Source organism: Montipora capricornis, chromosome 10 (genome assembly GCF_036669925.1).
Source record: "Montipora capricornis isolate CH-2021 chromosome 10, ASM3666992v2, whole genome shotgun sequence".
NCBI classification, from domain to species: domain Eukaryota; kingdom Metazoa; phylum Cnidaria; class Anthozoa; order Scleractinia; family Acroporidae; genus Montipora; species Montipora capricornis.
In genome coordinates, this window is record NC_090892.1 from 43,087,270 (window position 1) to 43,113,355 (window position 26,086).

At 38.4% G+C, this 26,086-nt stretch overlaps 4 protein-coding genes across 5 annotated transcripts in view; 2 read left to right on the plus strand and 2 right to left on the minus strand.

The window, feature by feature from the left end:
• Positions 1-7,328, minus strand: part of LOC138022379 (retinoblastoma-like protein 1) — a 34,575-nt gene extending 27,247 nt beyond the window's left edge. The window contains exons 1-8 of the mRNA XM_068869501.1: positions 7,141-7,328; positions 6,860-6,996; positions 6,557-6,757; positions 6,239-6,303; positions 3,216-3,344; positions 1,654-1,740; positions 956-1,029; positions 425-489 (exon numbers count right to left, since the gene is read on the minus strand). Coding sequence (XP_068725602.1) covers positions 425-489; positions 956-1,029; positions 1,654-1,740; positions 3,216-3,344; positions 6,239-6,303; positions 6,557-6,757; positions 6,860-6,996; positions 7,141-7,281 — 899 coding nt within the window. The 5' untranslated portion in view covers positions 7,282-7,328. The remainder of the gene's footprint in view (positions 1-424; positions 490-955; positions 1,030-1,653; positions 1,741-3,215; positions 3,345-6,238; positions 6,304-6,556; positions 6,758-6,859; positions 6,997-7,140) is intronic.
• Positions 7,329-7,486: 158 nt separating this feature from the next.
• Positions 7,487-10,131, plus strand: LOC138020115 (uncharacterized). Its single transcript, XM_068867114.1, has 2 exons — positions 7,487-7,944; positions 8,429-10,131. The coding sequence occupies exons 1-2, from the start codon at positions 7,872-7,874 to the stop codon at positions 9,982-9,984; spliced, it is 1,629 nt and encodes a 542-aa protein (XP_068723215.1). The 5' UTR covers positions 7,487-7,871; the 3' UTR covers positions 9,985-10,131.
• Positions 10,132-12,898: 2,767 nt separating this feature from the next.
• On the minus strand, positions 12,899-15,217 carry LOC138020113 (protein O-linked-mannose beta-1,4-N-acetylglucosaminyltransferase 2-like). Its single transcript, XM_068867113.1, has one exon. The coding sequence runs from the start codon at positions 15,175-15,177 to the stop codon at positions 13,453-13,455; it is 1,725 nt and encodes a 574-aa protein (XP_068723214.1). The 5' UTR covers positions 15,178-15,217; the 3' UTR covers positions 12,899-13,452.
• A 102-nt stretch (positions 15,218-15,319) lies between these two features.
• Positions 15,320-26,086, plus strand: part of LOC138020111 (E3 ubiquitin-protein ligase RNF31-like) — a 44,657-nt gene continuing 33,890 nt past the window's right edge. The window contains exons 1-7 of one of the 2 annotated variants that reach the window (XM_068867111.1): positions 15,355-15,459; positions 16,316-16,368; positions 18,228-18,590; positions 18,975-19,261; positions 20,996-21,574; positions 24,004-24,419; positions 24,514-24,776. In XM_068867111.1, the coding sequence (XP_068723212.1) occupies positions 18,305-18,590; positions 18,975-19,261; positions 20,996-21,574; positions 24,004-24,419; positions 24,514-24,776 (1,831 nt within the window). In that variant the 5' untranslated portion in view covers positions 15,355-15,459; positions 16,316-16,368; positions 18,228-18,304. Of the gene's footprint in view, positions 15,460-16,315; positions 16,369-18,227; positions 18,591-18,974; positions 19,262-20,995; positions 21,575-24,003; positions 24,420-24,513; positions 24,777-26,086 lie in introns of both variants that reach the window. The other variant, XM_068867110.1, reaches the window with a different exon arrangement.

Here is a 26,086-nt window from a genome sequence, read left to right on the forward strand (position 1 = left end):
AAACACAATGGAGGCACTTACTTTAAATTTTAAATTGATTTTTTTATTGATGAATCTTCGTGAGATCCTTTCAGTTTGCGAGTAACAGTCTTAAGGCACCATGGTTACCTGGTCACCGATGGTTCGATAGTGACCAGCAGTATCACTGACCAGGAAGCCATGTTTCACATAATTCGTCCATTTACGAAGCCCAATGTTACCTTCTAGCGACAATTTATAACACAGTTTGGAATATAAAACATTGTAAAATAGATATGGTAAGTTTATGTTTAGGGATTTTCTGGGCAAAATGAAATGTAAAAAGCAGTGTTTATTTTGCAATTTAAATAATTTCTTGGTGACAAAAATCGTACTCGCCAAACGGGCGAGTGCTAATGTCCAACCCTGTAACTACAACAATATATAACAATAACAAGCTTCTTACCAGTTTTGATCAAAATTTCCCTGATCGAGAACACCAGTTAAGTTCTCTTCATTACCTTTTAGGGTCTATTGGTATAAAAAAAATGTGTCAAACAAGGTAGTTAATGTGCAAAATACATATTTATACTGTGACGAGAGACGAGATGTCATAGCATTTCATACACATCTAACCAGGAAGACGTTAGGTCATAGTGCACATGAAAAAGTAAAAATCTACTCAATTGATTAGGCCTCATCATTGCAGCCAATCACAAAGTGATGCGAGTGATCTCCCTACTTAACTTGAGAAGTATCAAAGTCTTCTTTTTACTTCTATTTACACAATGCAAAAACTATGGAAAGGAAGATGAAGAAATAAATTTGAATTTGAAGAAGCAGTGTCCCAAAATTTTCTCTTAAAAGACTAATAAACTATGAATGGCACAATTCTTGAAAGGTTGGAAGAGCAAAATGCAACACTGGTGAGAGAATGACTGCCCTTTAACAGACTGTCAAACAACCAAGAACAAGAAACACTGTTCACTTCCTATACCTTCTTCTCAAAAAGTTGCTTTATGAAAGGCTTCCAATGATGCTGTTTTATCCCTATAGCTTCTAGGATTATTCCTATGAAAAGAAGAGATTTCCATTTTAAGTTGAATTCCTTTCAGCACTGTACTGATAGAAAGGTTTTGATGGTGGATTCTCTGTCATTTCGCTCACAACAAACAAACCAATGCTTGACATTCACTTGGAAAGCAGGCAACAAACTGAACTTTGACTGAAATGTTTGATTCTCATTGGCAGATCGAAAGTGTCGCTGATTGTCTCGCCTGAAAAAACTGCTCAGATCATGTCATACAACACGTGGGAATTCAAACACAAGAACTTAACTCCTCAAGCTAGACATAATCCTTGACAAAATGAAATCATTCACCTACAAAAATGCAGTAATAACAGCTCACCTTGAAATTAATAAAGTAATGTTCAATTTTCTTGTGAAATATGCTGTTCGCATGTTTTCCCTGGCGTTTGTAATTTGCATAATCATTTAATTTTTTTCTGCGTCCAGTTGGACTCTTTGCTCTATATTCTATGCGTCCAAAAGAAAAACGAGTGCGTCCCAGGACGCAATGTCGCACTCTGGATACATCTCTGCAGTAGCACCTGAGAATTTACGTTTATCTTGGAACTCATTTCCCCTGTACGATAATTAAAAAACTAAGTAATGAAACAAGAAGGCCTGAGTACCTTGATGCTTGTTACAAAGCCTTTCAACAACACAAGGCACATAAGCTGGGGGCTTAAAATCTCTGTTACCAAAATCTGGTGGAAGACCTGAGAAAGGAAAGAAAAATAAACTAAGCACTTACTAAATCATATATGTTGTGGTTTAATTTTTTTCAAACCAAACTTGGTAACTTCTTGAGCATTTATAATGGTTTTCGACCTCAGCTACTTTTCCTAAAAGCATAATTTTATTGGGGTTACAATGGTGACTTTTTACTTTTCAGTTGATCTCTGTCAAGGAGAGGCATGTTGGAGCTGCCATTAGTTGTTGGGTACTTTTCAGATTTGGTTGCCAGCTCAAGTATTTTAGTCGCCACAGGCTCCCCATAAACCGAAAAAAAATGTATTGTCCTAAGTTTCAATTCAAGGTGCTCAAAGCGTTTCAAAGTGTATTAAGCCTGTGTGTAATAAACCTATATAAAAGTAACTAGCAAGTAAGGCCAAGCTGAAAATTAGAGCATGCAAAGCAGCCTTGACAGCTGTAATGTTACTGTGTAACAAAGCTGGACTTGTAATAAATTTAAAAGTACAAGTGAACAAAAAAACCCATTGTAATCAATGACATTCACTCCAGGCAAACTATAACGAAATGGTTGCGAGCACATGGCAAAACTAGTGCCTGATTTGTCAACAAAGATCACATGACATCATAAGACAAATAACTAACGTACAAAAGTTTAAAAAAGAACTTAAAACATTGTTATTTAGACTGGCCATATCAATGAGTGACAGTCATTTATATAAATATAAATATCCAAAAAATGACATTTTACTTAGGCTAATCAATATATTTTTAATTATTTAGATTAGTTTTCAGATAATATAATTTTACGTATAATTTTATATTTTTTAACTTTAAACAATTTCAGTTGTAAACAGCACCATTGAATATTCATAGTGAAGGCGCTATATAAATGTATTAATTATTATTATTATTATTATTATTATTATTATTATTATTACTATTATTATTATTATTATTATTATTATAACACCCTTCCTTTTATAAAGAAAGAAAAGGATTTAAAACAGGAATAAAAGACACAAATCTTGCAATAAACAAGTCTAAAAATGTCCTTCTGAGCAGCAAACGCAACAATCCATTAAGAAAGCTATGAGCCCATGAACAGAAGTATGGTGGGCACAAAGTTCAAAGTCCTTAAGTTGAAATAAAACATTCATAAACAGTTCTATGTTCTGAATGAAAACTAAGTCATTTAAAAGTCCTTAAAAAAAGTGGGTAGTTTGATTTGACGTCTGCTCCTAGTTACTGTTCCTTGTCTGGCGGGTTGGTCTTTCACAGGTGGCCGTACTTTGAGAATCAAAGGTGAAAAAAAGAGTATGACCAATCAAAAGGCCGATACGACAATTTTTCACTAGTGAAAACATCGTATGTTGTTTTTATTTCATCACAGAAATGTACTTAAATCTCTATACTTACATCATAAATGCAGCTAAGTATTATTTTAGAAACTCTAAGTAGGTCAAACAGTGTACGAGATGAGTTTAGTTTTAAAACTTACCTTCAAAGTTTGGACTCAGCAAGTCTCGTCGATTCCTTGTGTACAATGCATTGGAGAAGAGGAAGTCAAGGCAACATAACAGCAAATGGTAAGAGTTTACCAGATCATCACTGATTGCAGGAAAATTACCTGTTGATACATGGTGTTAGTTACATGTCAGGCAAGACGATTTGCAGGTAAGTTTTCTTCTCATGCATGATTCATAATGTTTTGGTTTTAAAAATTGGTTCTGTGCTTGAACTCATGATGATAATATTAAATTTTCCTAATTTGGCTGGATATAACTACAGATCTCACATTAGAAGCCAGGACCCAGGTATTGGCACGCGTCTACTTTGATTGGACTACCTGGCTTCTTTTACACGAAACTGAAAATTAGCCTCAAATAAATTAATTCTTGCCTTTTTGTTAAGTATCATCTTCAAAAGGCTTTTTTACACCAATTATCTTGCATCAGATCATTAAAATAAAATTTCCTTTTGAGAAAATTGCTTGTGGACGCATGTGACAGACTGCATCTTTGGAAGCACGTTTTGTGTTGTTATCTTGGCGAGCAAATGAAGATATCAAGGCCTCTTGCATAATTTTTCTCAGTGGTGTCCGAAAAGTTAGTTTGAAGATTTTGTAAATTCCTTTGAGTGTAATTTTATAACCACTTTTTTGCATTTGAAACCTAATGACCCTCAGCATGACTTTCACATTCCTTAGTTTTTCAAAATCATACTGAAAATTAACAGTAGACCCGTAACACGAAACTGAAGGGCGGAGAGAAGCACACACAGCGCATTTTTACCTTTTGACACACTCCTCCGAAAAATTGGCTTTTACTCTGAGCAGGACTCAAATCCACCACTCCCTGAATTTTTTTTTTTTAAACAGTAGACCGCTGTAGCCTTATAACGTTTTTTTCTTTATAACTTATTTCTCACAGAATAGAGGTATAATTATTTTGCATAGAAAATTCAATATATTCAAACGGTCATTACGCAGAGCATGATACCAAGTCCCGCACCAGAAGCAGAAGCATCTACAGTGGTTTAGCAATGATAGAATAAATGGAGCCCTGATATAACTTAAATAGCTAAGACAACAAATTGGCCTTTACAATTCAGGTAGCATGTCTGTCAACAGGTAGGTCTTGCACCCAACATACACAACCCAAAAGAGAAACTATTGCCATTGTTCTCAAAATTGCCAATCCAAGTAAGGAAGAAAACAAATTGTATATGAGAGGAGGTTTAATATATAAGGGCCACATCAGAAGGTGGTCTCACAGAAGCAGTATGACCTGTATACCATTAACATCTACTAAAACGAAAACCTGAAAGAAAAACAATTTTTTCATCCACTGATGAGCAAGAAATGAGCAAGTCCTTTTTTTTTCCAGAAAAAGTAAAGGCTTCCCCACTGTTTCACTCTTGATTAAACATATGTCCCTTAAGGTCTGTTTTTTTTTTTAAATTAACACCAAGCAAGTGAAAAATGAGGCATGTCCTGGGGGCACTGCTCACTTGAAGTTTCAAATTAGGAAACTTAACTTCCTCTTTAACTGAAAATAAACCCTGAAGGTTAAAAAAATATTGCTAGTGTCCTGAAGTTCAACCCTTCAATCAAAATTGTGCCAAGCAATAGAAAATATCTAGGACATTAAATTAAGCTCAAGTCTAAAAGAGATAGTCCAGACTCTGTTCAGCTGATAATAATATTAGAAGCATGATACTTGATGTTACAAGTCCATACTTGCCCAAGATCTAATATTAATGAATCCCTTAATTAATTAACCAGAAATTAGGTTTCCACTGACCAATCGAGGAGTTGTTTCGTGCCTGTCACAACAGCAGATATGTCAAAAAGAAATGAGGCATGACAACATGCTGAGACATGTCCCTAGTCTTTTGTCACAAGCAACGTTTTTTTTTAAGCTTTCCAGATCTAGAAAAACATGGCCTAGTCACCTGAGTCAAGTGCCTCTGAAGAAAGAAACAATAAGTCTTTACTGTACACTGAATTAGTCCAAAAACAAAAACCTGACGCTCAAGATTAGTCTGTTTTATGGGGTGATGAAAAATACCCAATCAGAGAAAATGTGTGATCACTGAATAATTGTGTGCAGCCAAGTGTACGAGGCTTTAAAATTTAACTTTTTGGCTTCCTCAGTAAATTAGCTGGAAAGAGTTTGATTATTTTATTTCTCTGAGCAATTGTCCACAAAACGCCCGAAGAGAATATTATTTCAAGCAAGAGAACAAGACAGAAGACAAAAGATAAGGAGATCTGTGGCAATGCCCTTACATATTTAATTCCACTGCCGTCACTGACAATAAAAATATTGAGGGATTTGCGTCAAAAATCTGTTTACCTTGGGTTTAAATCACAAAGAACACGAATAATTGTGCAGTTTTAACATTTCCAGTTACCTATAATCAAGCCTGAACCGACCGAAGGGTTGATCTTGAAAGTGCTGTTTTTTCCAAATGTGCAAAAACAAAGTGCAACGCAAGCGACTTCTCTGGATAATATTGATTACACAAAAGTTCAAATTTCACAAGAAATAGACACCACCTCTTACCTCTGAACGCTTACAACTTGAAGAAAAGCTATCCCAGCCGAAAAGTGAAATTCCGTTTAAAGACGAAACTATTAAGAGGAAAAGCCTTTTTCCTTTAAAGACTTCATTGTGCAAGCTCATGAACAACTTTCACGTAGGCAACCTGCAGGTTTCGAACATTTTGTTCGAAAAAATCCAACTCGCGCATCAGAAGCAAAATCTTTGTAGAATTTGCATTACGATAACAAGGCAATTCATTATCACAAGGTACACTAAAATACCTGTTCTACAACAGACAATTTGCAAACGAACCGTCACATGTGATTTTCATAAAATTTCGCGCCAATACATAAGTGCAGAACAAAGGGGTGAGAGAGTATCAATACTGGTAGAGCGGTGCTTGTTTTTTCCTATTCCTGGTTTAAAAACGGCAATTCAAGTTAAAATCGACAGAACACCACCTTAGGGTTCTCACCTTTCGCCTGAATATACAAAGTCCAGCAGAACGCGAAGACATCTCCGACACTGCAGGGTTGTTTCCTGCGGATAAAACAGTGCATACGCCACGAGTTTCTAATTTGAATATCACATGTTTACAGCTGAAAACATCTAACAATGCCGGTAGTCGGCAGAAAATTGTAACATACATCCATTATATCACACAAAACGAACGAGGGCCTGTAAATTGCGAGGTCAATTGCTCCGTAGGGCTTTACATTCGATACGCCAAGCTCGTCACGTTATTATTTAACAATTTTGTTTACAAAAGCCGCGCGAAATTTTATGTATTTACCTTGATTTTCGACCTCTTTGAGTCTTTGCGTTTTCCTCACGAGGATCTTTAAAGATCTCCAAAAAAATGGGTTCGTACTTCTTGAAAATGACTGTGGAGACGTGAAAGTTTCTCTCCAGGAGTTCGATTTTCTTCCGAAAGTCTCCGGCAGCGTTTGACATATCCAACCATTTTTTCATCTTACTGAAGAACTGTATCAGACTGTAGAAAATATGGCAAAATCGAAAACGTTACTGGTTAATATCAAATGGCACTCAGAAAATGAAATCTTCAATGATCTCAAAAAGTTCGGAAGAAACCAACCTCAATTTTGCTGCCCTTAACAATCGTGTAAGCGAGACACAATTGCCTTCGACGGTCCCCGAGCTATCAACGGTCGGAACAACGCTTCTGCGGCAAGCGACGTATAAAGCACATGCCAGCCAATGTAGGCTATCCCCCTTAAAAAAGAAAGGTCAGATTACTAAAAGTTATACAGACAAAAACACCAGATCGCAATACCAAAAACGGCTAGCGGTCGAAGAAACGTAAACGCCGCAGACGAATAACAAACGAACGCTCACAAAGGTAGCTGGAACTCTTACCTCTAACGTGTAGTTCGTGCTTATTCTCTGATAAGACGACCACGCTTCACTACTAGTATCTTCGTCCATATTAAGATCTCGGCAGAGATGTTCATATCGCAGCGAATTGCTAGCCTCTTCATCATCGCTAGAGCTCGCCATTTTTGTTTCCTTTCCTCAGCGACAATAATGTGAAACGCAGCATAAACATGAAATGGCGGGAAAAACGAGTGCCAAATATAGCAAGGCGAAGAATGATGTTCGCATGACGACAGCGCGTCAGCTGTCAATTACAACATCAATTGAACTGACTTTGTACCTTATTTGGCAGTATTTTCCCGCCCTTTTTAAAACCCACTCCGACTTCAGCTGTGTTGATGTATTGGCTGCTAACTTTCTCTCGACAAACATGTGTGATACCTTTCGTTTAAGTTGTTTTGAATCGTTCGAGACATTATCTTTAGCTAATCAGTTTTATTTTTCACACATATACATTTTGTCGCCAAAAAGGTTCGCTGTCACTCGCGCCAAATGATAAGTAACCGTCTATCCCAAGGGGATTTCGCGAAGGCACGCGCCACTACACGTCACGCAACTAAACGTTCTTTCGATGTAAATTTCTATTTTTAAAAACACTTTTCTTATCGTCTTGTCGGATGCTTTTTAAAGAAAAAAATAACGATCATACTTTTTCGTGGAGTAATATTTCATGTTCATCCAGGCCGAACGAGTGAAATACCTGAGGTTTTAATATGAAGACCCACTCATTCCAAGGGAGAAAAAGGTTGGAGGGTGGATGGGTAAATCATACTCGAGAGAGCAAGAGTAAGTGGAAACTGTGAAATCTTTCTCGGTGTTACTGTCAGGCCTTATTGAAATGTCCTCTGAAACAAACTTTAGATCGAAATCTGTTGTGCATTATTAAAACAGACTTTGATCAACTAATGAATTAAAATAAAGTTGACAGCGCCGTTGTCAAAATGTTTTTTTCTGTTTCCTTTTAAATTTAATCAGACGCTCGTTTACGTATACAAATCCATTTGAAATGTTAATAGTCCAAGGAGGGGAATTATGAACAACGTAACATCTAATTTCCATTGTCTTGTGCTGTTCAGTGTGTGGGTGGGAGGGGTGTCAACAACCTGCTATTGTTGTGGCAAAAGCATGATCACACCTCCTTGGAAAACAAAGAAACCAATTGCATTTTAAATCCACGACAACGATTTTTCGTAAAGGAAAGAGAGATAAGTGGCACTTCTGTCAGTTATGGTATCACTTTGAGTATCTAACTTCAAACTCTCCACTTCAGGCTTCCTCGGAAAAGTCACATCGAACATAACATCGTTTACATGTCCACATCGCCAAATTGCCCCAATTGTGGTCGTTGCTAAAACAATGCCCCTTTCAAGTGCTTCTGTCGTTGAAAAAAATTCCTATGCTCGAGCTTTGTCGCCCCTGTTGTTTATTTCAATTCTCTTTGGACCTGGCAAGAGGCTTCATTCGTCTGCGTGCTCCTTGCTTGGTGGAGTCATTTTCACGATTCTGCTTGCGGGGATGACATTTGTGGCGATAGTAGGCGTCTTTGTTCGTACGACAATAGACACGTGGATCCAATTCTCCATTTACATCGTTCCCCTAATTGCCCTGGTGTCTGGATTTTACGTTTACACTTCGTCAGCATTCAACAAGCTGCTGGAAAGGCGACTTTCGAGGAAGTCTATGTTGGAAGGATTCGTGGAATCTGATCAGGAAATGTCGTGGCACGAGTCTCAAAGACCCTCATGGCTCAGGAAAGCTGCGATCAAAAATTGCCTCTATCCTTTTGTATTGGAGATATACCAGTGGACTGCGTACGTGATTTTTCAATTGGTTTCCAAGGGAAACGGTTTTGCAGGCACACTAAATGAAAACCAATCTACAATCATAAAGATTGATCCTACTTTGTGGCTCGTGCTTTATTGTTCCTTTTGGGTAATGGCTATGTACATAACAGGTTTTGTTGCTTATTCCTTCATCCTCATTAGCCGATTGACCGTTCGAGATGTAATCAGTTTCATGTGTATGTTTGGAGACAGTCCATTTCTGTTGAACAGACCCACTGAACGAAATCCAGTCCGAAAACGTGCCATTTTCAGTCCTCTTAGAGCAGTTGCAAGCATCATAATTGGATTTCTTTTCATGGATTCGTTTGAGACTGGAAAAGACATTGTTCTGCTATTTGAAACTGATTCACAGCGAGTTAATGCACCCCAAAGAACTCCAGATCCTTCTGATCCAGATCAAAGCCTCAAAGGTGATTTCTGGAATCCACTGGATTCTTCTTCAGTAGATGTGTCAGGAACATCAGTTGGGACAATTGGTGTTCCAGGTAGACCTAAATTTAATGCTTCTGAAGCTTGTAAACACCTTTCCAACATTGTTGGAAGAATTGAAGTTATTGCAGGGCTGTTTCAGCCATTCATTACATTATTAGCAGTTTTTGCTGTTGCTAATGTAATTACCCATGTAGGAGCCATTCTTAGCTTACCTCAGCAATTTAGAAAAGTAAACTCGTCTCATTGGTGGACATTTGTCAGAACTTGCATATGGCTTCTGTTGTCAATGCGCCTTCTCTGGAGTGCTGCTAGGATCACCAAAGCATTGTCACATGTGTCACAGCATCTCAATTATTTGTATTCCACTGGTAAGCTTCAGGGTGACGAGATGGAATGGCAGAGATTTTTCAAGTTGGTGGAAACATTCCAATTAGGTTCAAAGACATATGGCTTTCCTCTTACAATCAAACAAGTTGCATCAATTGTGACATTCATCAATTTTGCTCTTATAATAACTTTGTCAATCTTGAGGCCATCTGTGCATCAATAATATCATTGTAACATTTTGTCAACTTTTGTCGTATAATAACTTTGTCAATCTTGAGACAATCTGTACATATGGCATCTTGTGGTGACTGAGCACACAGTTGCTGCATGTACTTGGCTTCGATCCTCAGGTTGTAAAAAAAATACTTACAAGGTATATTAGGAGAAATTATCATAATACATTTGACATTTACACTGTATCTACATTATTACCATAAAAGTCCATGTATAAACCGCACATTTTTCTCAAAATTTAAATCAAAAATTGGGGGTGCGGCTAATATCTACGGAAACATCTGAGGTTAGAGTTTTCTAAGGCCTAATTAATATTCATAAAACTCAATCAATCAATCAATTGCCTCAAATATTCTTGAAAAAAAAGTCGCATAGAGAGAGCATCTACAGACTTAAATCGATATGAAAGCTCATAACAACCACCCTGTCAGTGTTTTGAAACCATACTTGTTTGACCTGGTTTGTTCACTAACAGCACTTCATGGGAACTTCACAGTTTGTTGTCTATATTCGAGTATCAAGTATTTATGAGTCAATGAATCAATGAGTCATGAGTCAATGAGTCAATGAGTTAGTGCAGTTACCCTAACACATAAAATGAAAGCTAAAATTTCAGAGAGTGCTTAGGCCTAATCACTGAAAAATGGGCTTAAATTATTGCTATATTGACTGTGAGTCTCATTGACTCATGATTCATTGACCATTTGACTCATAAATCATGGGACTTCCTATATTCTTTTTTCAAAATTCGAACTTCCAAATTGGGGGTGCACCTTATCTACGGGTACGGCTTATACATGGACTTTTACGGTACTACATTCATCTACATTTTGTAATATGCTTCTTTAAAATACTAAATTATAGTGAAAATTTGTTTTGAAAAAGACCTAAAATTGGAGAAAGATTTAACTTCGGCAGGTCCTGAAAAGTATTTGATTCTAGCTGCCTTGCGCTGTCTCACGCTTAGCTGTCTCACTTGAGCAGAGTGATCTACTTTATGACTTATCTTGCTTATCTTCTAAACAGTGATTTATCCAGTAGATAGCACTTAATAAATAAAAAATAATCAATATCATGCTTTTTAGTTTGTGGATAGTTAGACAGATACATCAATCAATTCTTTATTTACCCATTGGTTGAATGAGATTGTGTAGACCTCTAGAAGCAATCATGCTCATTTTCCTATAATGTATACATTGTATTTACTAGTCTGAGTAGATTAAATAAAACACATTAGCAAGACTTAAATATAAATGTAGCCAGTTACAAAACATAGATTAAAAGAACTCGAACCTGAGATTATGAACAGCTGTATAAAAAATATGAAATTGTGTTTAATCACGTTGAGTGATGTCAGAGCACTTATATGTTTTTGAATGCAATCCAAACTGAGTGGTATATATTACATGTAGTACTAGGACATTAAAGCTTCTGACACACCTCAGTTAGATGTTTTTGTACTTTTTCTTGTGTAGGAAGTACTGTTGAAGTTTCCTTTAATCCAACTTAAAGAGATTCATATTTTTTATTAAAGAAAACTTGCAACTGCAAAAGTTATGATGCTGTGATCAAAAGATGTTTTTGTCAAACACTTTCACTTCATCTTATCTTTCATGAGAGATTGCTGTCCTTTCAGTAGAGTTACACTGCGACGCGCCTTACCGTGGCCACCCAACAAACATCTTTTTCAAGTTAGCCAATCAGTGTGAGCGGATTTGATTGACGGACAAGCCTCCATTTGGTTCTTGCGCGTTGAAACTCTCTATGGAGGTGTGTCTGTCAATCAAATTCGCGTATCTTGATCAGTAGCTAACTTGTAAAAATGTTTGTTGGGTGGCCACGGTATGGTGCGTCGCACTGTAAAGTAAGTTGCGTCTCTTCATTTTGAGCAGTTATGATCAAATCCTGCTCTAAAATTTTAGCTTAAAACAGGTCCTTACGTAAAGGGTCTCAATGGGATATTAAAGGCCAACAGGTTTTTAAAATCTTGGTTCTTTACTGACATGCAACTTCAAGGTCAAATTCTAACCCAAGAATTTCCCACGTATTTTGTAAGGACTGTCTCACCCATAAGACATGCTTCATGTACATGTATTTTAGGTTCATTGGATGAATTACATGAAGTCATGTCATGGGAAACACAAGTCCACCCATGCAGGAAGCAAATTACTTTTCTTGAGAACAAAATTGGTAAACAATGGCTTTAACAACAGAATAACTTATCTGTTACAAGACAAGACAAGAAGGCCAACAGCAGTCAAAGGCAACCTGAAGGCTCCTTTTTCTTTAGCTTCTATTCCCTAACTTATGGCAGGGGTGGGTGCTACCATCTCATGTACAACTTGTCCCCAGTGATACTGGTACTCTTTTTTTTTTTACCCACCACAAATAAATGGAAAGATGAGTGAACTTTGGAGCCCACGAGCTAGGATTTCAACCCGGACCGGTAGGATGCTTTCCTGAGCAACTACGAGCACTCCATGAAACAGGTGAACTTAAAACATGCAAATGTTAAAAATACCAATGAAACACCTTATTATAGGAAATTAACGCAAATCGTTAAAATTCACGTTAATTTCAGTTGCGTTAATTTTGTTGAGCGTTAATTTCCGCGACGTTAATTAAGTGCAGCGTTAATTTCCACGCTCTTAATTTCCAGTATCTTAACCCCAATTTTGGAAACTGTCCAGACATTCTTGACACCTAAAAAACATTAACTACAAGCTTTCTTTCTTTCCATTTACCCTTAGTTTTTCATCTTTCACAAAAGCTAGGGCAAGGGTTTACAACATTTCGAGTTCATCTTCATGGTTGTCGCTATCAGGAGTGATGTCAATATCTTCTCTTTTGATTTCGTGTATTTAATCGCGTTAATTTCCTTTATTATGAAATTGTACCTCCTCTTTCGTGTTAATTTTCTTTATTCGAAAGTCGTTTTCCATTAAATTTGCGTTAATTTAAGTCGCATTAATTTCCAATACCTTAATTTCATGGAGCGTTAATTTCCTATAATAAGGTAGATGCCAAAATATTTTACAATAATACCAATTTCACACATCAATGCCAAAGAGCCTTGTCATCAATTTGGCAATAGTGAACAATGGCTCCCATATTCGGCTGTCGGTAACCTGTCGGCCAACAGTCGGCCGACAGTTGGGCAACAGTCCCAACTGTCGGCCGACTGTTGGCCAACTGTTAGCCGACAGTAAATTTTTGGAATTATTCTTCACTATTACCATCAATTACATTTCCAACCTATTTTGGGGATCTCCCCTGGAAACTTGCAGAGAAAAGTCAGAGAGAACTAACATTACTGTGGAAATTTGAGGAATCATTTCTTACCGAAGCTGTTAGCCTAGACTAAAAGGACTCAAGAAACTAATGAATAGAATTGTCTACATGAACAAAATTTTTCAGAAAATGGCCACTGTTACTTCCAAAGGTTGCATTGATGGAACTACTGTGTCATACATTCTACAACCTTTCCAAAAGGACCTTCAGTTTCGTCAACAATACATCTTATCCACACAAAATACTGTGTGTTACTTTGCAGGTGATCTTTAAACACATACTCTGTAAAATTTAGTTTAAATGCCACATAATCATCTCTTCCCACTTCCTGAATCCACACTTCGTAAAATAGATCTTGAGCATCTAAATAAGGCAAATTTCTTGGTGGTTTCCAAGACAGCCATAAGCCTGCCTCATTTTTTTCCAGTGGAATTTGGCATGTTATGTTGACAACTTTACCAGGGTAAAGTCTATGTTCATGAGCAAATTCTCGCTTTCTAGATAGTACATTTTGCCAATTTTCGGTTGCTTTGAGCACCGATAGAAATGAATGAACATCAACAATAGTGTCTTGATAAATTCTATAAAGCCAGTAAGGATTATTGCAGCATAAATGAGCTGACACCTCTTTTGTATTGATGATGTTCTGTTGCTCTTCCTCACTGAGGTGGTCAATTCCTCCAGATTCTGGAGTTTCATGAGGATATGTAACTGTGTTTTCTTCAAATTTGTTTCTCCAGGATGTGTAAGTAATGCTCATACCAGGAAGCTCTGCCATGGTACGATAAGGGGTGTAATTATTTGGGTTGATGCCGTATGGATAGAGTTCAATCAGACTTGCACCAGGAGGAAGGAATATCCCCATGATCAACATTGAGCCATGCATTCCAATAAGAGCATCAGCATTACTGATCAGCTGGACTTGCTCTTTGATAGAGTGTGTAACCATGCTGATTCGAAAGACCTGTTTGTTGAGGTGTCTTGCAATTGCCAATGACAAGTCTAGTTCATTGATTATCAAACGGTTGTGATCCCTTGAACATAAAACAACATAAGGAGAAATAGACTTAAAAGAGTCACTTTCTAGTCCTAGCTGTCTTTTGATGAACCCTGTGAAATGTTGCATGTAGTGACCCGTTAAAGCAATATAAGGCAGTGGCCCTTGAGGCTCTTTAAAGCCATATTGATACCATGTTGTATACTTTGATATGCCAATGACACCATGCTGAAAGCATGTCAGATTATTTTTTTTCTTAAGATCCCTTTTTAGGATCAATTCTCTGTTTGTAAATAGTTTATATAACTCGACATATGATCCTTCTTCCCAGCCTTCCATCAGAACTAATCTAATATCCAAATTAACTGAATCTGAAGAATGTGAAAACTGCCTCATTGTGTGATACATAGGTAAGAGATCATCATGAAAAACATGCATGATATTCCCCGGGTTAAATCTATGAAATATCAAGCTGAAATCGTTAACCAAAGTGATATTGGGAAAACTTTCTAAAGCCTGGAAAGGATAGTCCACATAATTAAAGTATTGAGTGTTGTGATCATCGACGGAAGACAAGTCTAGTAATGCTGGATCAAAGCGGTTTAAAGGAACGCCATGGATGATTGTTTCTGGACCGTGAAGAAACAAGTACTCGTCTTGAGCAGGGTCGTAACACATGAAACGAAATTTGCAGATGCGAGAAGATCGGTTGTGACCAGTGCACCACAAACTCGATCCATTCCTCAGAGATTGCTTGTCTTCTATCTGGTTCGGAGTGTTAATTTCATCAAAGACTGAAGTCTCTAGGCGTGTTAAGGTGACATTTAAGAGAAAACTGGACACGAGGCCCAACGAAAAATAAAGTAACGACTGAGAGAATGCTTCAGTTCTCATTAAATTGGCTGTCCAGTGCACAAAAGAAACAATATTTCACCTGGGTAACCTGTGATCACAGATGTTGCGGAAAAATGGAGCTGTCTGATTGGTAGGATTGATGTGAGGAATGTGGGGACGGTTCCCCGTGACGAAAATGAAGGGATTTTTCCCAAGGAAGTTCGCTGTTTTTCCGAGAATAGTTGTGACTTGAACAATGGCCTGTATTCAAAAAAATGGTCTGTGCATATTGATATGTTGCAAACGGACCAGGAAGGTGGATGGCAAGCTTAAACCATTTGGGTAATGTCGTAAAACATTAAGTGACTCGTATCGTAGAATGATAAGCTTATTGGTGCAAAAAGTGCGTGTGTGTCCCTAGGCCTTGTCTCGGGGTTTACATTCAGACTTATTTTTCAAGATCGTTTATATAACTTAAATTAGCAGACGTCTTGATTTTGGCTTGACCAAAATATAAAGTGATAGAGGCTTTTAGTTTCATTCCTTGGGAATGTAGAATTTCACCCCACTCCTTAACAATTCCATGTCAGCTACTCGATTCGTGTAGAAGACTGCGTTTAAACAAAACATCAAGGACAAAAAGCTACCACGTCGATAAAGCACTGACGAGGCAGTAAAAAAGAGCGGTGTTTATTCCTCATTCTTAATATACTGGGTAACCACCCACAAAAACAGAGTTATATCTCGATCTGGTTTTATACAAGGAGTTGATTTTGCCAAAGGCATATCGAAACGAAATCCTAAGCTAGGTTTCATTATCAATTAGTTGTAATGGCTGAATTTTAATACTGCTGGCAAAGATCTCTTTGAGTACGTAGATGACCTAATGGTCAAGTTTAGGTTAACTCCCACAAGCTCCTACCCTGTGAGCAGAGTCTCCTTCCATCTTCCTAGAAAAATCGGGAAGAGGAAGGAGACTCTGCCAGCCACAGCGACATTTTGTATTGAGCATGCATTAAAAAGTGTATTTGGGTGTCAGTCATGCATGACAAGTAACCGCAAAACCACAAAACAATTACAAACAGTCAGGATATTTTCGAACAACTCTGGCAAACAGACGACAACCAAGGAATCTTTTCCTTGGAAACTTAAGATAGTTCATACTTTTAAATTGCCATTTCATTTTTTTTACTGACAGACTAGTTCCCTGCTAGCAGAGTTCTCTTTTCTTTTTAGCCTGCATAGCTGGAGGTATTGTAAAGTTTTGTGGCGGTATTGTGGGTGCATGGAATAAAGTTTTGGCGGCAAAGCCGCAAGCCGAATGGGGAGGAGGACTTTGAAATATCACCTGTATAAAAACCATGGGTTTTTGAATAGTCCGCACACCAGTGTGCAGGAAAAATGGATTGGTTGAGAGAAGTACACACATCAATCAAATGTTAGATGATCCCTCATATGATTCCCAAGGGACACTTTCACAAAGATTCCACGAGCTCTTGGCACACGTGAGAATGCTTCATGGTCATGTTTGCAAACAGTTTAAAATGATCGCGTTTGTTTTGTTGTCGAAAGAACAGTGCAACTCAATACGGCCATTGGGATTTATGATCAGTACTTTAAGTTGAGTGGTCTGTTTACCGTGCAAATGTTCTATATTCAATTCTGTCATTTTGTGTGGGCTCACTTGATAACAGTGCAATGACTGTTAAGGAATGTGCAGGACGCAGCAGGCTCAGGTCACATTCAGCAAACATATCATGAGGGATGCAGTTTGAGGAGTGTTGTCCAAAGTTGTGGACGGCGGTTGGATCAAATTGAGTTTCAGCAGAGGTCTCTTTTCCTGTACTCGTCAGCCAAAGGAACGCAAAAGAAAAGAGACCTCTGCTAGCAGGGAATCAGACTAGTTTTTGTAACCAACATACGGAGAAATACTCATGGGAATTTAGAAAGTTGCCACACTTTTGTAAATTTAAAAAAAATACGGGGAACACGTGGTGATTGATGATGCACGAAAATTAAAAAACAGGTTTTGACAAGTCGAAGCTGGACTGACTCATCCATTTCTTTGGACGAGTGGCAAATCAAAGAAAGTCGAGGCAGCTGGCAGAGTCTCCTTCGGACTCTTCCCGATTTTTCTAGAAAGATCGAAAGAGACTCTGCTTGGAGGGTAACAAGCTCTATGAGCTCCCTTAATGGCCTACTTTAATGGCCCTCCCATAGTTCAGTGGTAGTCTAGCATCCGAAATAGTAATCGGGAGGTCCTAGGTTTGACTCATGCAAAGGAGCACTCAGAGTTTTTCCAAGTCACTTAAAGAAAAAATATCATACATCTTTTCTTTTAAAAGCCATTGACTCCTGGGAGTGAGACTACTTTTACTCTGTGTAACCTGAGACAATTTTACTCGTCAATAGGGCGGTTAGGAGTCACTGGGTTATCAGCCAGCAAACTGTGATTTCAAACATCATTAGGGAGCTTATGCAAGGTCAACGACAACAGCTTCAAGAATGCCATGAAACAACAGGCTTAACAAACAAGAACAGTGATTTTGCATGACCCACACATATGTGCATTTTACATTTAAGTACATTTCTTTGCTGTTCTTGTCCTTACAACACTGAGAATTGACCAAATTTGAGGTTATGTTGAGGATGCGAGCACCTGACGATAATCATATTTGCAATTTTTCTCCAAGCAACAACAGCAACAATTTATTTGTACTCTCTCTTGCCTTATGTACCAGTACAACGTTATTGATTAACATAAATTTAAAAAGAGTATTGGCTGGGTGGCTGCCAGAATAACTATATTGGCTAGCAGAACCAGCAGCCAGACATCCACACCATTGATATCAATTTTATTTCTGAAATTTTGAAACCCACGTTTCACTGAATGACATGCAGTGATCGTGAAATTATTACAGTAACATGAAATTGTCTTTTTAGACAACATTCTCATAGCCTTCATCGTTGTCCTTTCGTAAGCTCCCTCCTGGAAGCAGTGAGAAGTGAATCCCATGGTTGAAAGCTGAACTTAAGAGGAAGCATATATGTGAAAAGACACAGTGCCCTCATCATTCTGCAAGAAATCTTATTTTAATAATCCATTTTAGGTCGGCATGAACCTTCTATACAAGTTTGAGAGGGATTCTGGCTAGAACAACTCTCCCAGTTCTCAAAGAAAACAAACATGGCAAATGAACGTTATTCAAGCCAAAGAAATTACCTTTCACAATATCTAAGAAACACAGGAATCACTCAGGGAAATAATTTCTCTGGAACAGTGGTTGAATCCCTTCAAAATGCTCCACCTGCTGGTCACGATGTCCAAGATATTGTTTGGGGTACACATGGTGCGATGAATGCACCTCGTGATACAGTAGATGGTATGGTTGTATCTCACAGGACTACTTCTACTGTGTCAAGATCTGATGCTAGAAGTTATCATACTTCAGAGATGATTTCCCCAATGCAAAGTGAGTGTTATAGAGCATTTACATCTTTTGTTCTCATTCTACAGTTGCATGTTATGCTGTCAACCCCATTTTACACTCTTGAATATTATAATTTATTATTTTGTTGAAAATTGTGTTTGCATTGACTAATGACAATTGTTGTTTTCATTATTTAAGGTAACCCCCCCTTGAGAGTGCTTATACATGTATTTTTCAAACACCCCCTTTTTACCTATAATTTTTTGGGGGGATCCCCCAAGTTCTCATCAGTCTCTCCCCCACCCTTCCCAAACACGTTTTTGTGGACAATCCCTTATGCCTCATTAATCCTAACTCCCTGGGTATGTTGATGAATGCTTATGTGCTGTTGCCACTGTCAGAACTAAGATTAAAATTACTTCTCAGGATCACAAGAAGAGTCAGATCGAAATTCTAGGCCCCATGCACTTATAACTGTGCGAAGGAGAAGAAATCCTGATGGTACATCAGCAGGAGCGATGAGCCTTAGTGAGGAAGAAAAGCGAATTGTTTTAAGCCAAAGAAGGGAGGCTTTTGTTCAAGAATACCATGATTTAACAGATCCTACAATGAACAGACTGGTGGATTTGTGTGCACCAATCCTTAATATAGATGTGGCTATGGAGCACAAATATGCAGAGCTTGATATATGGAGAGTTCTTGAGGCAAACCAGGTTGGTACAAAAGGTGTCTTGATTTGAACAGTGTTTGTGACAATGGCTCCAGATGAAACGTTCTATTTAATTCATGATGTTCAGGCTAAGGACAAGTAATCAAATGAATGTAAAAGAGTGATTGAATGATACCCTGCTTGGCTTCTTCCACTGTGAATGAAAGGAAACTTTTGCATGGATCTCCTTGATGTCATCCAGAACTTAGGATGAACAATAATAAACTGGTTTAAAACCCCATTATAACCAGCTTGAATTTTACTTAACTTATTGACACGTCAAACGCACTAGGACACCCCCTGTTGACGAGTAAAATTGTCTCGCTCCCACCTGGATCAATGGGTTAATCAATGCCTTCCCAATGGCGGAAGAGTGAAAGTAACATTTTCCTTTGTATCCGAAATCTTGTGATAGTGATCAATGTTGAACAAAATATCAAAAATCAAAATTGGACTAGGTTGAAAATTTTGAACGGCAACATGTACTTTGTCATGTACTTTGTATTTTTCTAAATGTGAGTGTTGCTGCAAGATTAACAGTGTTACAATGGGCAGGAGCTCCATCGTACAGCTGTATATCAAATATACCAGCTCATCTGGGTTGAGCTGCTGCCGTGCTTGTACCAGGAAGTTGTTAACTTCGCTATTTTATTGGTGTCAGTGAATATTCTTCTCAATGCAAAAATCGTTAATGACTACAGGGCTGTTGCCTAACAGGAGCCCGGTAGCCTGGGGCTCCCAAAGAATAGCTCTGGGCGCCTTAATTTTTCACAGCAACACCTCTCACTTCATATGTTGGGCTCCTAAGTTCACAGCGTTTAGCTCTGAGGGCCCCTTTAAAATTTTCTTAGGCAGCAGCCTTGGACTATGGCACAAATTATAATGCTTCTTTTCCCGGTTTAAGTGATTATTTATTATTATTTATTGCCAAATATTTTTGCACTAATGAGAGTTCATTTCGTCATCATGAAGGGCAAAAATGATTTCATTTTGTGCCTTACTTGAAGTAAATTACTGCTGCCAAGTTTGAACAACACCCATCCAATATTTTCACAGATAATCTCAAATTTAAAATTCATTACAGTTATTTGACTGTACAGTTTGTGATGTCATCAATTTTTGAGCAAAAACTTGAATATCTCTGGAACAAGAGAAGGTATTCCAAAATAGAAAACACCATTCTTCATCATTTTGAAAAGTCTTTAAAATAATCAAAAGTTATTTTTTCTTAAAAAATGGACAACACCTTTGAGTTTGCCAGACATGTTTTGATCAGTCATCAATCATCTTCAGTTGCAAGTCTTTCTTGCGGTGCGAATTTGTATTTATGTCAGTGTTACAGTTTGAACTTTGAGTGCACTTTTTGGGACAGTTCCGTGGTTAGCTTCAAGTCCTCGCCTTGGCCAAAATACACCCAGTGCGGAACTGTTTTCCAAAAAAAAATCATGTTCTACCAGCAAACTTTTTTCTTCTTCAAGTATGTTCTTTATTAGACTGTTCCTAGCAAATTCCTGAAAAAAGAATCGGGGGTCACCATGCTCGTTTGAGAGAAAAGGAGCAGTTATTTTGCTATCGGGCTTAGTTTGAGGGAAATCTCTTATGTTTTGTATGCGCACATGCTCATGTGCACGATATAATGATGCGAAAAGCGTGCGCGTTAGGGATGCGCAATGCAATACTAAGGAATTACTTTAAGTACTGTTACATGTAAGTGTTCTTATCCTCTTTTTTTTTTCAGGAAAAATCCCACTTCCTCCATCTAACTCAAGGATTGGGTATATTGGAAAAATATGCTTCTAATCTGATAAAAGAAAGTCGTCCTCCATATTGGCGAACTGTAAAATTTACCAGTTCTCTCATCCAAGTACATGTTGGGCGATTGATTGGTAGTCGAGACATCCTGTCCCAGATAGGTTATACCCAGGATATTGACGATGGTGTGTCCTTCCCTCCAAGTGTTATAGAGCCCGATGTTGAAAGACTAAAAAAAATGGCACCAGATTTGTTCATTGCTAGGTATGAAATTGATGCACTGCTTGTAAACAATCATCCATATTATGAACTTGACCCAATGATCCCTCAAGATGAAGTTCAACTTCCAGTACTTATGCGGGTTGATTTTCCACCATCAACACCACTGCGTTTCCCACCAAGAGACACAAGTGCTTTGCTCAGGTCACCACAAGCTGTTGTAGCAGCCTCAAGATCATCCACCGTGCAACCTTTTACATCTCCAACAGAGAGAAGGAATCAGTCGCCAATACCAGCAGCAAGGAGGCATAGAGGAAGAGAACCTGTGAGTCCTCCAGAAGGAAAGGTACAATGTATATGTTGTAGTTCAATTTGCACTTTGGTACAATTTGTTTTTGAACTGGTACAGAATATATTGAACTGGTACAAAACAGTTTGAACTGGTACAATTTTAATTGTACTAGTGCAAAACCAGTGAAAATAGTTTAATGTTCGTTGAACACAAAGAACACGCTTCATTTCGGCACAAAGGATGCCCAGGCGAATGTGCATAAGTGAATTAGTGATTATAATGCAATTTCCTTTTTTGTTTTTTGTTGACTTGAGGATACTTCTTTATATTAAACAAAACTACATTTAGAAAAAGAAAACTTCTGAAAACACTCACTTAACAAGATAATTTGAAACCTGTTCAAACTACTTTTGTACCCTGGCCTCTTCTACTGGCAATAGGCCATGCAAGCAGTTGATGCCAACTCATCCCGACATGTTATTTTGCATTTGGTTCAGGCTCTGTTAGGTTTATCAAATAATTATATATATCTTATGAGATGTTTTGGTGTGTAGTGTCACTGAGTATTTTTACGAGTTGGGCTCATCAAAATACAAACAACAAGTGAAAATACTCAGCGATACTACACAGCAAAACATCTAATAAATATTTATTTATCCAACATTTTTGCACTAAATTTCTAGCAAGTGAATTGTAAACAACCGAGAATGTGTGACAGCAACTAAACTAGTCAAACCCATTCTCTATTGTACAATAACCAAGTGTACAATAATTAACGGTAAAATATTGTGGAATATTTGTAATAGTTTCGTGCGTTTTCTGTACAATACTAATACAGTTGGATAATAATTACATAAATTTATGAACGGAAGTACATAGGACACTAAAAGTTAATTGTATAAAACATACCTGGGTACTTAAATGCGCGGTGGTTGAATGAAGCAGATTTCTGCACAGAAATGGAAGATTGGAAAAAGCAGACTAAACAGTTAAAACCCACAGCCAAGGAATTTTCAAAGGCCAAAATCTTGATGGCAAAACTTTAAGAGTCACAACTATTTAAACCTACAGTACAGCTCAAAGATAAGCGAACTTTGCATACATATACCTTTACATTGTTGGCATACGTGTATAATTTTGTTGTGGTTTAATTTTGTCTTTGGTTTGAATTTTTTTCAACCAGTATAATTTTTTAAGACCTTTGCCCATCTTATGGTATTTTAGTATAAAATTAAATTTAATGTTTATGAGCAATAACCTTGGAGCCCTCTATCTCCGTGTCCGGCTCCTATCATGTGGTGGCCTCTTTGTAGCCACATGTCCTGCAATCCGGAGGCATTTCATTTCTGCCTTTGTCGCATGGAGTATTCCCTATTTTCAGAGTTTATCCCTCCCTCCCTCCCTTGTACTTCATAATTTTTCTTACTCTGGTCTTTGCATCTATCTCTTGCTGTAAATTCTTACAAGGTTAATCCATAAGGCATGTAATAAATTAGGGGCGGGGAATTGCTCCCTGCGGCACCCCTTCAGCCCTGTGCTGAAGCCTCGTCAGGGAGGAGGCATGTTGTTCTACTGCTGGACTGGGTTAACTTGGCCCCAGGACATTACCCCAGCCACCATGCCCGCCTTGCAACACAGGCATGAGGCACCCCCTCGGTGTGGCGACATTTGCCGAGGCCCCTCATCCAGTTCCTCCAGTCTGTGGTTTCATCCAAGCCTTGCTGGCATATTCCCTGTCCAACTTGGCCCACATATTGTGTTCTGTGTCGTTTTTTGTGAGTAATAACGTTAAAACTTATTTGGATATCTTTCTCTAATAATTAATTGAAACTCTTTGTGGAGTGTATAAAGTTTCACAGCAACACCTTTCAATTCATATGTTGGTCTCCTAAGTTCTCAGCGTTTAGCTCTGAGGGCCCCTTTAAAATATTCTTAGGCAGCAGCCTTGATTGTTGTCTCTGATGCTATCAAAGACAATTATAGGGTCAGGGTTAGGGTTAAATCCTCAGCTTAGTGATTAGGGTTAAGTACCCATTTTGAAATGGTTAGCTTTTTCTGGGAGTTAGGGTTAGTCTGAGGTCTGCGGTCTGCAGTTTGCAAGTGTCAGACACTGCATTCCAGGTAATGGATTGGCATGCAATTTAGTGATTGGAGTAATCACTTATTGCAATGTTTAGTCTAAAACAACCATTGTCTTGGTTATTGGGTTAAGAATATTGGTTCACGGTTAGTGGAAGTAGAGTATTATTTCCCAAATAGGATGAAGCAGCTTAGTTTGTAAAGAAGCTGTGGTGCTGTGTCTATCAGGAAGTGAATAAAGAAGCAACCCTACTAGCTGACAAAGTATCAAATACAGTGTATAGTGAACAATGTTGAAAACTAGTGGTCTTGTTACACATGATCAGGGTGACAAGAACAGAAATCTGTTCCATTACATCTGCTTGATAACTCAGAAGGACTGATTCTCTGTAATTCACTTTAAGGAATGCAAGACTACAATTCAGTGTAACCAAGAGACACAGGCTTTAGCTGACAGGAATATAGAGAGTGAAGGAGACTCTGAATATGAGGATGCAGAAGATGGCCTACTCCCATCTAATCATGGTGCTGTGGTTCAAACTAACTTTGAATGTCGTGTATGTGGAGAGTCCATTGCAACAAAGTTTTGCAAAGACTGCAAAGATACATTTTGCGGACCATGTGATGAATTGTACCACAAGCACCCATCACGGCAGCGTCACATTAGAACTGACCTGGTGGAAGCCACATCTGAATCTTCTCAAGAGCAGCCCGTAGTTGGTGCTACCTCAGTATCTGGCAGTACTTTTGGAGCAGAGCAACAACCCATAAGAGTTGCATCTCCTGTTTCAGCTGTAACAAGTGCAGGACTTGAGTCCAGGTATGATTAGTGAAGTAAAGCTTTCGATCAATGGAATAAACATTACTTTTTCGACCTGTTTAACAGTTGCTAGAGGTGATTTATCTTATTTTAGACCAAGACCTGTGCCAGCGCCAAGAAGAAACAAAACTCCTCTTCCATCCAAGCAGAATGTGACCCAAAACACTTCCATCCCTGAACCTGTAATGGCAGAGGTCCAAACCGCACTCCATCCACCTCGAAGAGACCAGCGATCATCTTCCCCCTCATTTGGTGGTGTTTCTCAGCTAACAGCTTCTTCAAATACTTCTGTTGTGACATCATCAGCAGTCGTGTTTCCTCCTCCTATAGCCACAAGGGAGACTAAAGGAACAAGTAGTAAGTCTGTGATAACTGTGGAATTTATAATGATATACATGTAGTTTAAAAGAATTTAATCCCTTTAGGTCATTGGCTTAGCTCTCCTGGTATACATAAATATTCTGTCTGTCCTAAGGAAATAGTTCTGTTGTTATGAGTCTAATTGAAAATGATTATTTACTAGTTCATTAAGTTAGCCCATGTTTACCGTTTCATTTTCTCGAATTTGCTGGCCTGATGAATTTCTTAAACAGTATGATTCTCATTATTTAAAGACCCACCATCAACCGACATGCTTTGCAATCGTTTGTTTTGTTAGGGAAATTTGCATTTCCTATCGTAGTGATGTGATTGGATGAATTTCAGCTTTTGCGGGATTTCACATATGAAAATTGTTCCACAGCTCGCAACACCTTGTTATGATGTCATAGTTATACATGTCATTGTCATGTGACCCGGTTCGCCCCCTTGTGGGCGGTTTTTCATGAACTATTAAAATCCTGATTTACCTGAGCCGTTTGCTGTGTTCCTGCAATCATAACATGGTGTCACTCGCGAGATTTTAACCCTTTCTTTTTTCCTTCGGAGTTGACGGTGGCTGCTACGTTTCCTGAAAGTTTCGACGATTTGTTCGCGGTTGGTTGCTGGCAGACAAAGTTATAGTCTGTGTTCAATTCTTATACAAACATGGCCACCACGTCTGCCAAAGCTCCCGCTCCGTTGAATTTACCCGACCGTCTGCACCAAGGGGAGAACTGGAAATTGTTTCGCCAAGAGTGGAAATTCTGTGAATTAGCAGCTGGCATTCGTAGGAAGGCGGATGAAGTTCGTGTTGCTTCTTTCTTAAAGTTGTTGGCAAGGAGGGATTGGACATGTATGAAACCTTTCAGTGGGAGGATGCATCTCATGCTCTTAAAATAGACAAAGTTTTGGAAAAGTTTGAAGAGCGCTGCGTTCCTGCTCAGAATGAAACGTACGAAAGGTTTGTTTTTTTCAAATGTGAGCAATTGCCAAGTGAGTCGCTCGACTGTTACATAACAGCTTTGATGAAGCTGTCTGAGAACTGTGGTTTTGGAACGCTTTGAGAATCGCTTGTTTGCGATCGTTTGATCCTTGGAGTACAGGATGACAGGATTCGGGAAAAGCTGCTTGGAAAGCGTGATCTCGACCTGGATAAAGCCGTTGAAATGATCAAAGCTAGTCAGGTTACGCATTCACGAGCCTCGGAAATTGCAGGTGAAGCTTTGGTTCAGGAAGATATCAATGCAGTGAAACACAAGGCCACAGAGGAAATCGGAGAAAGGGAAGCTCCCGAAAAGTAGCACTCG